The 16,991-nt window shown below is 40.3% G+C and overlaps 1 protein-coding gene across 1 annotated transcript in view; it reads left to right on the forward strand.

The window, feature by feature from the left end:
- Positions 1-2,643: 2,643 nt before the first annotated feature.
- The window catches only part of LOC116395511 (nck-associated protein 5-like), a 54,852-nt gene continuing 40,504 nt past the window's right edge, over positions 2,644-16,991 (forward strand). Inside the window, exons 1-2 of the mRNA XM_031869454.1 lie at positions 2,644-2,726; positions 14,549-14,684. Coding sequence (XP_031725314.1) covers positions 14,656-14,684 — 29 coding nt within the window. The 5' untranslated portion in view covers positions 2,644-2,726; positions 14,549-14,655. The remainder of the gene's footprint in view (positions 2,727-14,548; positions 14,685-16,991) is intronic.

Genomic DNA, 16,991 nt, shown 5'->3' on the forward strand with positions numbered 1-16,991 from the left:
TATATATATATATATATCCTTATTTATCTATTTCTTTACCATTTAGTCAAACATCTTGTAAAGTCTATACACAGTGTGAGCTTATGATGCAGATGATAAACAATTTAATAACGTTGAGACGAATTTGGCCAGCGGACAGGTCAGAAATTATCTGGGGCGAGATGATTCCACTCATTTCTTACATAAGGTCAGTATAATGCATTGAATAGCAGCACATTCATGGGGCAAGGAGGTATGGTTTTGAGTCATTAGGTAATAATAACCTGGGCTATATAGATGTGGCACAAAGGCAAGGTCAGCATAAGTTTCAAAAGCAAGCAAATCCTGATGTTAAATTTTTAGCCATATGTTCAGGACATCAGTGATGCCAGAGCCAATAACTGCCTATAATCTACATGCAGAGAGTGGGCGCTAATCTGTTAATCTTTACGCACTAACCAAGGTAGCATGATTCACAAAATCCTCCAGTCAGATTAATATGCTTTGGCGTCAATTTCTGAATTTAAAAATGTTTTTCATCATGCTCTGTGCATTTCTCTGCATTTGAAGTTACGTAAAGTTGCCCTTTGAGGCAGAAGCCGTGCAATTTTCATCAATGTGTGCATTGAATAAACTCTCTTGCTGTGTGAACATTCACCTCTTTGTATATCATCCAGCTGAGGCTCTTAGACGCAAAAGCAACGCAGCCATGCATCTTCATTTCATGCGTACATACGCAACTCTCCCCCTCCCTTTCACACACACAAACACACAAACACATCCTTTCTCTCTCCTCTCTGCTGTCTTACACTTTCTCTTCTGCATCTAGACACACGTGCAAACGCATTTACTCTATGGATGACACACACACACACACATACACTCAGCCTGCCAGGCTTGGGAGCATCAAGGCCTAATCTAGGTCATAGCATAAGCCCAGAGGTATCCTGTCTCCACAAACACACACGCGTTTCTAAATTTGCAAGCAAAATCACGTCTTGGATACAAAGTCCATTTCGACTCGACTCATTTTTCTTCTGCTAACAGTGAAAAGCGTTTGATTCTCATTTTGACAACAGACACACTGCTTCCCAGGAAAAAGAAGACTATAAATGAAAATCAGGGAATTTCATCTTTCCCAAAAGTCCCCGCCCTGCCAAACAACCTTGTGGGTTATGTGACTCAGTCTAATGGCTCTTATGATTGTCACAAGGTCATCATTTCCATGATTAAGTGCACTCCCTTCCGCAGTTAATATCCATTTAAAAAACACTTTCCCACTGAAGCCTAAATCTATTTTTCGGTGTGCAATCTGCTTCAATAAAGACCTGTATGTTCCTGCATGCAGCTGCATTATATTTGCATCCTTGCTGCAGAAGCACCATAGGATCCCTTTGATATGACTTAGCCTGACAGCGTACCATCCAAGATGCGACCGTGTGTGTCACAGCACAGAAATAGAGGAGCTTATTTCTTTACATCAGTCTCCAGCCTGCTATAAATATTCCAAAGCTCTCTGTTCTCTCTTTCTTTTTTTTCCTGCTGCTTTCTCTGTTCCCTCCTCCTTCCTTCGCCCTTTCTCCCCCCTCTCTCTGTTTGTCCATTTTTTTCCCCCCTACACACTCTGCCTCCCACATCTTCTCTTTTCCCTCTGCTCCTGTTGTATATAATGTAGAGAAATGTGTCTCGTCTGTCTAGAAAGAGGCAGATTGGGTAAAGCGGGAGCAAAAACACTCATGTGCTTCAGTAGAATCTGAGCCTATAAGATTTATTTCCCCCCACATCTGACATTCCTGCAGGGCTATTTAGTAAGCTGGCAGTGATTTTATCATGTCACATATAGAAATCACCTCCTCCTTCCCTTCGTTACTTTCCTAGCCCACAGATTTCCTGCAATCAAGTACAGCATGACGGTTAATCACAGCCATTAATCCCAACTACGACTGCTCAGATGCTTGATTCAAAAACCCTAAACATTTACAAGAAAAAGAGGCCAAGCTGATTTTGCCTAACGCAACTGCCAGTTAGATGCTGCTGTGCCCAAAATGTGAGCGCACAGTGCCATGCTCCCTAACCTATCAGTGTGGGAAGTAAGCGTGCCACCTATGAAGTCAGCTGTCCCCAACCCCCACCCTGAACACATGTTCAACATCCTCTGGGCACAGGCTGAGCAGAGCACTGAGACACAGCTGAGAATTAGAGAGAGGGAGAGAGAGAGAGAGGGCAGTGAAGTGGAAATATGGGTGAGCATCAGAGAAAGACAGAAATAGAGCGATAAAGCAGTGAATTAGGCGGAGGCAGAGAGAGGAGGAGGAGAAATGCGAGGAGAGTCTGTCACTGAGGCGGCGATGCTTCGTGCAGACAAGGTTATTTTCTCATAGCAGAAAGCTCTCGTCGTGTGTGGATGTGAGAACCCCATGGATTTTCCCCCGTCTGAGTCTCAGTGGGATTCATTGCATCCGGATGCGAAATAACTGCAGACGGAGGATGCGACCGGTGGCTGGATGCTAGGATCCATGTGGGCCTGTGACGCCTGCACTCCTCTCTGTGGCTACCTTCTTCATCATAAGGATGGCTCCAGCAGCACTGACCCAGATTGTGGAGTCCTGGCTCTTCGCCGTGCACCGCCCCTCCGGTGGTCTTTGAATGTGATGCGCACGAGGAATGCTCTACACCTCGGCGGAGACCGCTCAACCTGCCACCTCTGCTGACATCTGTCTCCGTGGATACACGCAGCCACTGCCAGGGTAAGGATGCCGTGCTCTGACATGCACGCTCAAATGTCAGGCTGATGGGTTTTGTATGTGCACGTGCCTGTGTGTTGCATGAATACATTACAAATCACTATGACCACGTCCATCCAATTTCTATTTTCTCACACGCGTGCCTGCTCCCTCTTGGACACAGAAATTGGGGGTGGGGGGGATATATGGAGTTCCTTTTAGAGGCTTCAAACAGTACCATGGCGTGACTGTGAAGATGAACTGATGCCATATTGTGTGCATGCACTATGCAGAATAGCTCCATGTATAATGCATGACCTAGGAGATATCATGGTGAGCAACAAGTAACTGCGCTTTCCCCAAAGTACTGAGGAAAGTAGGTTAGGATAGGACAGGCTGAGAAGACCTGAATAAAACATTTATTAAAGTCTTCTTGGTTTCTGAAAGCATTTGGCTTCGTCCTGCTTGGAGGGGAAATGGACACAAGGAAAATGTGTCCCTGGGGAAGATAAAGCAATATGATTCAGCTGGATCCCATCTGAGCCTGTCTGATGAAGACACATTCGACCATAGTCACTTCCTCCTCAGTCTAGTCAGTACAGTTCAGTTCAGGTCATTTTAGTTCATCTAATTTTTACTTAATCCAGCAACCTTACAGAAGTCAATAACACACATCACAGATCAGGACATCTCCAACCACAAGATAGTAGTGGGTGCTACTTAACCAGAGGTCAGACATTTTGACTAGATGTTAGACAGGCAATAGGTGAGCAAAGAGCATCTCATTCAGTAAATACACGTCATGTGATGGGGAGCGGAGGATGCTGACTTTAGTCCTGTCATTGCGATGCCATAGTTTGCATATTTTCCATTTGATGCTGATTTAGTAGCTTGAGAAAGCCAGTTTTAATTTGGGTTTATTTAACTGAATGAAGTTTGAATATATCACAGGAGATTGTAAATCTGCTGAGCGTAAGCTTGTTTTATATGTATCGCTCATCATGTTACCAGTATCAGGTTTCACATGTAGGGTTATGCTGGAAATGAACTAGTTTGTACGAGGTGTTGTCCGACCCCATCGGATATCAGAAGTGTTCATCGTTGTTCCGAACTGCTACATTCATAGGTGGAGTGAAAAGCCAGCCGTCATAGAGAGGGGAGGACAAGACACCGTATGGGGATTATGGCGCACATTTTCAGACGGACATTCATAGTGTTGCACTCAGTTATTCACGTGCCAAGTGACAGAAACAGTTGTGTTAAGACTGAAACAAAGAGCTAGCAAGAGAAGTTCAAACCTCGGGCAACTTTTTCAGCTCCTCACAGCTGGCCAATCACCCTGTGAATTGGGTGTGAATGTCGGCTTCAGTAAGTTGCAGAAACCCATTGGGAGCGTGTGACCATCCCAAAAGGACCAATTGCTTGGCCCCCAGAAGTTCTGCTTGCAGCATCGTCAAGAACCGCGGTATGGCTGCTTGCACCCGCCACGTGTGAAGTCGATGGGATGACAGTCTACAGACAGACAGACAGACAGAGATTCCTTGTTTTAAAGTTAGATGATGCTGCTACAGTCCCACCTATTGTCATAGTCACCCAGACATCATGTCGACACATGTCCACCAAATGTGGTTGCAATAGCACAAAGCTTCAAATGATATGACTTTTTTATATCAGCTCTGCCTACAGTATTTGACCTAACTTTGTGAGTCAGCCATAGCAAAAAAGTTTGGAAAAGCAGAAATTCTGAAAAGTAGCTTTTTCCAGGTTGATCTAGAAATGATCTTGATCATTTGGTGACAATTGCTCAAAATCAGTAGGAGTAGCGAAAAAAAACATATTTTAACACAATTTAAAATGGAGGACAATCTATCTGGATGCAAATGGGAATACATGGATAGATGGATAGAAAAAATGCTTTTGTTTCTGAGATTTACAGTTCAAACGTTTATTGTTAGAGCGCCACCATATGGCCAAATTGCACCAAACACTGCACGTCCTTGGGTCCGAAGCACATGCCAAGTGTGAAGGAGATCGAATGAGCAGTGGTCCAGATATGCAAAGGATATATCCACAAACCCACAGACCGACTGTGGTTCCTTGCTTTATAATTTGATGGTCGGACACAGTCCGCTCTAATTCAATATCAGAAAGGTGTGGGGGGAGGAGTTTCGGAAGTTATTAAAGGATTCTACGAGCACTTCTGAAGAAGCATACTGGCAGCTTTATACATTCACAAATACCTTGGTGAGTGAGCTTACAATTTTAGAATTTTGAGACTTAAATCCAAGATTTACGAAAATGAAAAGATTTCTTCAGTGTGCATTTAACACCTGAGTTAGATGCTCAAAGCTCACATCTGATGACATGCATCTGCATGTCAAGTGACTGAAAACTCTGGTCCAACTTGGCATCAGATACCAATTTTGGTAATCTGTGCATGTTTGCCTTCTTAATGATGATACAATCAATGCCACATATGTCTTATTGTAGCCCTTTAAATGCCAGCAGCAACTTGACTCTAAATGTGGTCCAGATTTGTTCATTGTGTGGGTCCAAAATGTTCCCTCTCTAGTCACGTCATGTCAAACATAGCTCCACTTAAGAATGATCTCAGCATCTGGAGAAGCGGCCTACATGTCATCTCACACATCTGTTGTTAATCATTTCCATGGGGATTGATTTACAGTTTGTTTGTTTGCTTGCTTGTGTAGGTGTAGTGCTATTGACAGTAGTACAAGCAGTACCTCCAGTGGTCACCACTTAACCGACTGGTTATCAGACTTCTCATGGTGCTGTAGCTCAACAGAAATCTCCAGCATAAAGAGTTAACAGGAGAAGTGGCTTAACAGAGAGCTGAGAAAACGCTGTGATTTACAGTGAACAAAGAAAAGTGAACAACTAGGCCCTGTCCCTCATGGCAAAACAAAATGCTAAACAGAATCTAATCTGTCACATCATTGTAATTGCTCCGCTGACATGACAGTCAGTTTGAAAAATAAGGGTTTGTTAATTCTCATAATCCTGCCTCACTGCAGGAGCTATAACCTCACTTATCTCCTCAACATATGATGACACTTACGAGTCGATTGCCTCATTCAAGGGGACATCTGAGAAGTAGTATCTTAACAACAGGGCTGACCTGACCTTGATGTAGAACATTCCTTTAAACAGGAGTGGATGTAGAGTAGCTCAGGGCAAGAGGATGACCATTGTCTGTTGCTGCATCTATTCCATGTTTGGTGCATTGAAGCAGATAGTCTAATGCATTCGATTGGGCGGCTGGATGATGGCATTGTGCAGTGGCATAAAAGGGGTCGGCGGTAGCCTAAAGGTTAAAGAAAGGCTTGGACAGGGAGGGCTATTGCTGGAGTCTCCACAGTGGTCAGGAAAACATGGGTAAGTAGTGGTTAATGCGCCGTTTGAAAATCCATTGGAGAGAAGTCCTTAACCAGCAGTAATGAATCGTTTTCAAATTAACATTGGAATCAGCTTTAATGGCCAGCTCAATCGTCGCCATGTTGAGAGCCGTGTGGAGGCAATACATGTGCTCCGAATGTCGTTTTGAGCAGCTTTACAAGTTGATTGCTTTTGTGCGTACGTGTTTCTGGTGGCCAGAAACACTGTTCATTTCCTAATCTTCCTCCGTGTCTGCTTGATATGTAAACAGTCGATTGTTTGCTAGCACATAAGCTACAGTACATCAACCACCTTGGTGGTGTTGACGGTGCATACTTGTTTTGATGTTTTTCTGCTCCCACGTGGCCCAAAACTGCCAAATTGAAATGATAGCCTCAATGTTCGTTTGGCTTTTATTGTCTAGTACATGATGTATTTGGTTTGTATCTGTGAACTATAAAACCATAGCAGTGAGCTAAAAAGGTAGAGCTGCAGCGTTGGATGATAATTGTGTGTGTGTGTGTGTGTGCATGTGTGTGTGTGTGTGTGTGTGTGTGCATGTGTGTGCCACTCTGATGGACTACTTTCACATGATGTGGTTCTTGTATTAATGGTTAGTAGAAACATGTTTGATTAGTGCAAGTTTAGATTCTAATGAGCTTAGCCAATATAACAACAGGACAATTCTGTATAAAATATGAATTGTTGCTATTTTGTGGCATTAAAAAAAGAAGCATGAAACTCATAAATCAAATTTAAATGTACAACTTTCAATATTAGAATTGACCGGTTTAAGTCTGATGACAGTGTTCAGCAGGGTGGAGCTGAGAAAGAGCTGAATCATTCCCTGAATAAATAAACGTTCAAATGAATGAAACAAATCTGTAATAAATAGCTCTTCATCAAAGATCGAACTTGACTGTTCCGTAAAGACTTACTGCAGAACCAGATAAGAGACTGGGGACGACAGAATGGTAACAGCATTACAGTGAGTTAGAACCTTTCCAACATCAAGGACGCATAAAAAATAGCCTCGTGCTAAAAATATCTCATCCAAGGACTATTTGTGGAATGAAAGGAAGAGGGATGCATAAAATTTCCATGTTTACCAGATAATTTAAAACCCACTCCGATACTGCACTGAATTAAATTAATATGTTAATGACATAATGAATTCATTTATTATGTACTTATTTTGTTTATATTTGTTTCTCATTTGTTTTTGGACATTTCAGTATTTCTCCATCAGATGCAGGCGACAGGAGTAGCACTGTGACTTCGTCAAATCTATCACCTCACAGGTTGCTCGTGATCTCAGTCATTTCAGCTAAAGCATTGTTTTTGAATTAATATTATTTGTTGTTTTTTGGTTATCATCTCTGCAAACTCTGTGTTAGCAAATCCATCAGTTAAAACTTCTGAGTCCTTTTCGACATTGACAGAAGTTGTTGCAGGTATTGCAGTTTATGTGTGTGTTTTAATGCTGCACACACTTGTTGTAATATTGAACGTGTCCTTTCATGACCATGTTGGTCCACCGCTTTAGTCCAGACTATTGCCAGGACATTTTATAAAGACATTCATGGTCCCCAGAGGATGAAGCCGACTGATGTTTGTGATACCTGACTTTTCCTGTATTGCCACGATAAGCTTTTTGTAAAGGACATCTTGACAATTGATGGAGGGATTTTCTTGACATTTGCTCCAGATATTCAGGCCCTTAGGGGAAAAATGCTGATCATTTTTGTGATGCCCTGATGACATTCACACTTATTCAGTGAAATATCTCAACATCTGTGGATTGGAACTTTGTACATCTCAAAAGTTCTCTGTCGATGAATATTACTGACATTGGTAATCCCTTTTCCACTTGTGCCAAGGGAAGGTTGACGTTTTGGTTGTTACTGAAATATCTGGTACACACATTTATGTTCAGTTTTAAAAAAAAAATTCAAATCATCTCTGTTTTTAAGTTACAAATAGGCATGAGGTCCTTGTAGGTTTATTCTTGGGGTTATGGCAAAGATTTTGTTAATAAACCACTTTTTATGTAATGGTTTTGTTAGCTTATCTGAAAAGAGACGACCCGGTGTGAGCCCTCGACAATCTGCATCAGGTGCACTGACCCTCGCTGACGCAGCATGCACTGAATGCATAATAAATCAGGCATAAGCCTCACAGAGCTGCTAGCGTGGCCGTAGATTCTTAGTCTTGCTTTTAAATTCCATACATAAATACAGTGGGGACCACAATAAAAAAAAAAACGTAACTTGTTTTTTAACCAAGTGCTACAATTTACATTTTATTAAGTGAGAAAATTTGACAGGTCAAATTACAAAGTAAATCTGTATCCGAATGGTAGTAGCCTTCTGTATATGAGAGGCAGGAGTGCATAAACTGAACAGTACAGAAAGACATAAATTCAACAAAGGGAATAAGTTTCAAACAACATGCTCTACATTCTCTAGCTGTACTTATGGGAAGCTGTGAAAATGAGTTAAAAACGTAACACATGTAATGTTACGTTGTTTATTCTCCTGGTGTTCTCAGTATCAGTTGTCTGTGTGAAAATCCTGAGCTAGATGTTTGAAAGTGTAAAAGTACAGCTCCTTGTGAAAGCTACATTTCCTACTCATTTCCCAGTGTGGGTTGTACGGTACACTCACTCAGACTGGCTCGCCAGTATATCAGCAGGATGTGATTTGGGGGAGAAGTATGTATTCATTAGATACCCAGGGGGCGAAATCTCAGCGAGGTCCTGTCCTAATTCATTCCAACATCAATGCCAGAGGCTGAGCTGCTGCCTTGATTACACCAATTTACCCTCCCACCCACCCACAAGGAAGACGTGCAATTACACTATTTACACCGGAGTGCTTTCCTCTCTGAAAGGTAAAAGTAAACACACTCTAGCTTTGTTTTTTCTCTGCCAGTCGTTGTGATTGAAAAGTAAATGTCTAACTGTTTGTCTCTGTGACACTGATGCAGAGAAACACAAACGGCTCTCAGGATATTTAAGGGCTGTAACAAAGGCTCTAATGTGGACTGAATAATGTAATCTAATGGAAGGCTAGTGATCAGCGTAACGTTCACAATCAGATTAAAGATAGGACAGCAAAATGTTTTAAAGATGACTCAGATCAGTTTGTTTAGACTGTAGACAACAAAGCAAAATAGCTATAAAGCTACAAGCTAAATAGATTTACAGGTAACCTGAAGTATTTACATTTTTTAAGCTGATATATTGCTGTTTTAGTCAGGATATTTATTATTGCCTCCACCACGGAGGTTATGTATTCGGTTTGATTTGTTTGTTTGTCAGCAGGATTAGGATATAACTACTGGCCTGACTTTCACAACAGAAAGGGCTTGCATGGGCCACGGAGGAACCCGTTTTATTTAGTTTGTTTGCACTACCCAAGTGCCCTTCTATTTTAACCTGTAACTAATTATGTTCTCCCTCTCTTTATGAATAAATAATTGAGAAGGTCCAAATATAGAAGAACCTGTCTTCAAAGGTATAACACAGAGCCTGAGAGAGCTCAAGGTACAAGTATTTACAAGAACAAAAACACAAGCCAACTAGAAGTGGAGAACGCAGCTGAATTCATCAAAAAGAGCTCTAAAAACTCACTGACTAACAGTCTGAATATGGGATTCAAATTGAATTGGATATAATGGCCTAGCGTTAGCCTTCTAGTAGTATTGCTCTTTAAAGGTAGACATTTTCACACGTCACAGTAAAGCACAGGCATGCTCTACAGGCATAGAGAATAAAATTAATGCTGGCTGAACTCCACTAAGCTGCTTCAGTTTCAGGGTCTTGGTATTGTTCATGCTGACTCATTGTCACACAGTCATGATTTACTGAGACGCTTGAACAGAAAAATAATATTTTTTTGTTTCCCCAGGAAACTTCTGATGGTATTTTTACCAGCAGGGACAGCAAGCCAGGCATTATTTTCACCTTCTGAGTCTGTGTGTGTCATCGAGTACTTTACCAGGTGTTTATATGTCTGTCTGCCTGTGGACAGATTCTGTCACGGACAATAGCGTCGCACCTGTGCAGGATGCAGTCACAAAATATTACAGGTGTTGAGACCAAAATGAAGGCTGACCTCAAAGATGGGTGTGGTCAGAGCTGGTCTAATTCGGTGTCGCGGTTGGTGTGATCACATCAAAAGATGGTCTCTAGCTGTATTTGCTTGTGGTTTCTGTGTTTCCAGCGTGTCTCTTAATGCTGCGTATGCATTGTCAAAATTGGTGAATCTGTTTCTCAGTTTTCTTGTGTTTAAATTGTTATTTTTTGTGTGTTATCAGTGGCAAAAATGTTTTCTTCACTTGCTTTTCTTTTGTCAATTTGCTTGCGCTGTCTCAAGTTGCTTCATCATCTATATCGAGATGCTGAAAAGAGCCTGTACTTTATTTTTGAGGTAGGCCGATCCATTTTGCGCTACTTTGGGCTTCTACTCGACTTCATCCAGGGAAATATTACATTTCTTGCTACACTACATTAATTTGACAACTAACATGCATTGTTACACATTAATATACTTTATGTATGCACAATATTGTATAGTATTTATAGACTGTCATCTTCTTATGTGAATACTCTTATCTATTATCTGATTCATAGACAAAATCCTTTATTTTTTATATCTCTAAGTCTTTACCCAGTTGAGATGTATGAATGAATGAAACCTACCACTGTGATAAACTAAATGGACCTCTGTTGTTAATTGTTAAATTAGTACACTGGTGAGATCTTGTCCAAAGAACAGCGTGTCACTGTTTATTAATAGAGGATGAAGTCTAAGAATGGACTCCCTCAGTGGCATTGGCACATAATGCTGTGTGTTTACAGTAGTTTAGTTATTTTACTGAAACAGTGTGAATGTCTTGACATTCTCATACATCCCCAGTGACACCGTGGGTATATTTGAAGTGTTTCATTTCTTAATGATGTATCTGCTATTTGAGAAATGAGACACCCACTCTTTAATGAGTCACTGTACAAAATGAGCAATTTGTTTTATTACAAATCATTTTCTAACCGAGAATAATACGTCTTTGAGGAAAAACTTTTTTAATTAGACATTTTCTTTGTCATTAAATTTGTACATTCTGACTTTGGATTTGTTGGACAAATTGGAAACAGTGGATCAATTTTGTTTAACAGGTGTGAAGGGTGAATAAATAAATGTATGATTTCTGAAAAGAGTGTCACACGACTCATTTAAAGGCGACATGTGACTCAGCTAAATATACCAACACCTCTGATTTGAGGTGTAATCTGGCTGGCAGGCAGGCAGGTGTAACTTCTCCTGTTTCCTCTGTTACAGTGTGGCTGTAAGGAGAACAGACAAACATACGAGGAGGCAGGCGGTAAATTCAGATGGTGAAAGACTAGTGAGGAAAATGAATGAAGAACTCCATCTACTGGCCAACTATTGGGACAACACATACTTGAAAAGTTATGGCTTGAGCATTACATAAATAACGTAAAAACAAAATATCTCCAAAACCGTTCCAATATAAAACCAAAGATACCTTAAATCAGAACTTACTATATATACTCTTGTGCTATCAGAGTTCCATACAATACACTACCGTGCGGAGGTAAACACGCACAAAACCAACAGTAATCAAATTCTCATGCTACAGAAACCAACAAACCAACCAACGCATTATTTATTAACTTGCATGCTATTCTCTTTTCAGAGGTTGTTTGAAATGAGAAAATTATTTATTTAGGGGAATAGGAAATATGTAATCGGCCAAATATTAAAGAATATATTTATATCTTGGGGTGGTTGTGGAATAAAGTCATGATTATTATTGTGCATGGAACGTTTGGAACTTTGTTTTGATTGTAGACTAAACCTAGACGTGTAAGGGCTGCATGTTGTAAAACGGGTAGAATGAGCTTAAGCTTCAGCCTACAGCTGTTTGGTCAATAGTTTTTGGTTTTCCCTTAAATGTATTGCCGTATTGTTATTTATTTATACGTGCATTCTTTTTAGAAAATTATTAATAGGAACTGAAATAAAGCGCCGCTACTACTACTACTACTACTACTACTACTACTACCATTACTACTACTACTTTTGGCAATTTCATTAGGAGACTATACTGTGTGCTGTCGACTGGAAGATGACTTTTCTCAGAACAAGGTGGAAAAAGCATTTGGGCATTATAGGTAACTTAATTAACAATGTGGCTTAACAGCTTCAGTCATATGGTCCTGTTTTACAGCACACTTGTTATGGCAGACAAAACACAGGTGTAACTTATAACTTAAACGAAGGCTCCATTGCATTAAGTGTCCCAGTAAGCAAAGACAGTGAGCCCAAATGTACACTGAACCTGGAATTGAAAATATAAATCATTATCATTAGTAATTTCACCTGTGCTGTTCCTGCTATGACGATGCAAAATGAAGTAAAATGCCTTTTCATGTGCTTGAAACCTATATTTACAACAAAACAGCAGCAACATGCAAAAAAAAAAAAGGCTTCAGTTAGCTACTTCGTGAGACAATGAAAAAAAAACTGTGAACAGGCTTTTTTTCTTAGCAAGAACATGTGAACTATTTGTGAACATGTGAACTATTTGACTGCTCTCTTTGTTAGGTCCTCAGGATTCAAAGCAGGAGGGGACAACAGGTGGATGAACATTGAAATGATTTATGTTGAGACTGTGCAGTGATCCTGCAGTAATCTGCAAACATCACTAGATGGCAGTGCAGATTCAGGGTTCACATGTGTGTCAGGTCCCTCAAATTTTGCCTTTGCTTTTTTAGATTTGACCTTCCCTTTGCATGAAAAGAATGAAAATACTCAAACAATTGTTGGAGTACACCAGCTATTCTTCACTGTGTTTACATGCTCTTCTGGGACGAAGGACAGACAAATGAGGGAAAATCTGATGGAATTCATTCTCAAAAAGAAAGAAAAATATATGTAAATCGGACTGATTATTTAATACTTCCAATGACTAATTGAATGACCCTGATCCATGTTCAGGGTGGACAGGTTGACTGTTAATTCTGTAAAGGATTGTTTCAGTTTCGGCAACCCTGCTATATGTATGTGGCTAGTTCACATGTGTAGATTATTTTTCCTTAGCATTCATTCAGCATTCTGGTCACAATAGTAGCAGCAATACTAGTAATCATAGCAGTTGTATAGACCTTTTACAAAGCAACCATTCTGATGTGTGTGTATCATCAACAGCACATGTAATTATTACCATTAATACTGGCTATTTTTGATATTTTGTTTTATTAATTCTAGGATTCTGGCATTGTGCATGTTGCTCACTTGTATAGCTTTCTAGGACACGAAGGAACTGAGCCATGCTTTGTTAATGTTAGATGCACCTGTGCTTTTCCTGTTGTGACAAAATGTCTGCTGTGACAAAAGTGTAGAGGGTTGGTGACAGCAGTTACAGTCGTACTAGCTGATGTAGATGTATAATCAATCTGACACAAGATTGAAATCATACACATTATATTCATTCATTATAGTGTGAATTGAGATTAATCTATTTCAAAAATCTATTAAAGTACAATAAATAATTCTTTATTTTCTTCCTGTACTGAAGCCCTGCATGGTGGAGTTACTGATTCACTGAGTCACAAACCCTGTGGCTAAAAACTTGCGCCACAGCTGACTGATTATTTCTGAAACAGACCGGCAACCATTTTCATTTTGATGTGCAATTCTGCTGACCTCTTCATATCCCTCCACAGAGTGACACTACGTGTAAATTCCCATTAAGTTGATGCAAAGCAAGGATTTAACAAGCACAGAGTAATTCATAGAGATACAATGAAAACTCCCTACTATAGCGATGCAGGTTTATCAGGGTCATTATGTGCAGCTGATTGACACAAATATGGTTTGCTCAATTCACATTTACTCTCAGCAGAAGAACGAGAACAGACCACTGAAACACCAATATTCTTTTGTGTCACAACTGTTTTTCAGCTGAGTAATATTCAGACAGGTAAACACCCAAAGGACTAGCCATAAGGCAATATGGTAATTATAATATGAACAACACCAGAACTTTTGCTACCGTTAGCAGTATGATGACATCCTTGATTTCTTCATTTTTAAAATATATATACAGGTATTTGGTTCCAAAATGACAGTTTACCCCAAGGCCCTGTTTAAATGTGAGTCGAGAGAAGGGAGTTCGCCTAACCTGTCAGTTGTGGGGTAAACCCGTATGTCGACACTAATTCAAAACTAGTGTGTGAGGTGGAGAGAGGAAGGAGATGCTCTGCACAGGTCCTGCTCTTTTCCAAACTTTTTTTTAAAACATAGATGTAAGAGGGAAAGGGAAATGAACAGATGTACTGTCTGTATCTTTGAAATCGTCAGTGGGATTATAATATGCAAGATTAACAACAAATTTACTGTGTTTACTCCTCTCCCCTGCAGCTACGCCACCAAGACTGATCCATAATAATAATCCCCAGCTGGAGAACAAACAACATCTGGGCGTGGAGAGAAGGGAGAGGGCTAAGTCTCAGCAGGGTGGGCGGCAGATGGTGTCACTGCAGCAGCACTTCTCCAGGTAGCACCTTCCTCACACCAACAACACGACACTGAAACACAGCGGCGTTCTCTACTAGAGCCCGCCTTTTAAAGGCAAATACTGATGCCGATATTTCAGATCTTAAAGGGGAGTACTATGTGAAAGTTATCTAAAGCCTCTTGGGGCTCCATAGGGAGTTGTACAAAGTTTGCTACATGTGGTTGGGTCAGAAGACTTCAGGGTTGTGTAGTTTGAAAGACATTTGCATTAAATAACAATGATTTCATTAACATTTCTATTTAAATGATTGACCTTACATTCAAATAGTCTCTGTATCCTGTCATAGGATGCGAGATGTTTCAGAACTGAACTGAGAACTTTCCATTTAGTTTCGGATGTATACAATATCAGAAACTACTAATGATTTCATTTACTTCTCAGTAAAGAGTTACTATGACCGAACAAACAAAGGAAAGATGAGCGATGGCTACAAACAATGAAACTTCAAAAACAAGAGCACATTTGGCATTCACAAGAAGGCAGAGCGAGGAATAAACAGAGTTACCATCAACATTGGCTTGCCAAGGTGGAGAGCATTGACAGAAAAAAAGGGACCGATGGAGGCGTCGCCCAGGTGTCACATGCCAACTGACTGCCATCAAACAGGCGACACTGTTTGGATCCCTGACAAGCGAGATTTGAAAACCCACCTGCAATTATCTCCATATAAGATGTTTTCATAGTTCATTGCTTATTTAATGACAATGTTGAAACATTGTTGCCCTCAATCTCCTGTGCAAGACGCAACAGCTTGCCAGCTATGCCCACTTTTTTTTAGTATCAAAAAGTGTCCCCTGTATCACAGTAGTTTATATCTCGGTAGATTAAAAGCCAGTGGCCACAACTCAATGACAAACTGTGGAGGCGAGCAACAAACATAATGCATAGCACACATCCATCAAAGGCCCAACACCAAATGTGATGAACTGCTGGGCTTCAGTGGCGACATCCAACATTTTCATTAACTTGAAAGCTCACTTCATGCAGAGAACTGTCTTCGAAAGAAAAGATATGCTCAGTATTATTGGAGTAGCCGACACTAAAACCTGATATGAAGTGTCAACCTACTGCAGCGAGAGGCTACCACTGTGTCTCCACTTATTGATCTCCCCTCCCAGCATGCCATAAAGAGAAATAATAACCGAGCATTATGTCCAGCCAACTGTCAGGCTGCTGATGGCCCCTCATGATCTAAGTTCGATCTCATCTGCATATGCTCAGTGAGGTGTGAGATGAGGCCCGATGATATGTGACTGTAAGTTAATTCACCCCTGCCACGCAGATCTGAACCACTGCCAACTATTTAGCTGAATTAAGTTTGTTCTTTCCTCCCTGCTAGTTATCACAGAGGGATGGTTCAGACAACTGTATATCACAACCTTTTGGTCTTATTTTTGTCTTAGCATTAAGTTTTAAACCTGATTTAATTGTGGTATAACTTAAATAAACTATATAAATTATGTTGCACCAAACTTTAAGACGAGCTTCCTCAAAGAAGCTTACGGGACAGAGTAAACCTGATTGAGTTTTATTATGCTGCTGTCGCTGGACGAACAGGGGGTCTCTTTTTTTCTGAAGGTAAAAAAAGTTTCTTCTTGCTGTACTGTTGTCCTTCGTTTTATCTTCTATTAGTTGAAATGGTACACACTTCCTGTCTCCTAAGTGGGCGTGGTCATGGTGTATAATAGAAGCAGATTGGGTTTTGTTTGCATAATGAATTTACATTTCTTAGATATTTACACAGCTAAAAGACATATTTAGCAAATTACAAATATGGCTAGGGTGTTCGTGAACATTAAATGACAGCGACAGGTTAATTGTTATGATAAGTATATGTAGATCCATTTATTCTTGTCTAATCCAAAAGCAGCCTTTTTAAGTCAGTGCTCTGATGACATTTGCCGGTGATATTTCTTTAAACACTGGCCTCTAACGACCCTTAAGTGGTGCTGGTGAAGCTCTGGAGGATCCTTTGTGTCTCATATTTTATTTACAGAACAACTTCATCACTCAAATCTTACAAGTTTTTAGATATTTTCCACATGAAAAGATCTGGGTGGTTTTGATTGGAATTTAGATTTACAACAAACACCAAATCACGTCTGAGTCATTTTGTTGACTCACCATTTGAGATGCTACTTATCTTTTTTCTCTTGATTTCTTATTTCATTATTAGAAGAAAAGTAGATCATTAAGTTTGAAGCATTTCCGTTTAATAATATAAAAAACCTCTCTCTTTATATATATGACACACGTTACATTGTCTTGGGGGGGGGGGGGGGGGGG

The sequence above is a fragment of the Anarrhichthys ocellatus genome, unplaced genomic scaffold (assembly GCF_004355925.1).
Source record: "Anarrhichthys ocellatus isolate YVR2014 unplaced genomic scaffold, GSC_Weel_1.0 scaffold47, whole genome shotgun sequence".
NCBI lineage: Eukaryota > Metazoa > Chordata > Actinopteri > Perciformes > Anarhichadidae > Anarrhichthys > Anarrhichthys ocellatus.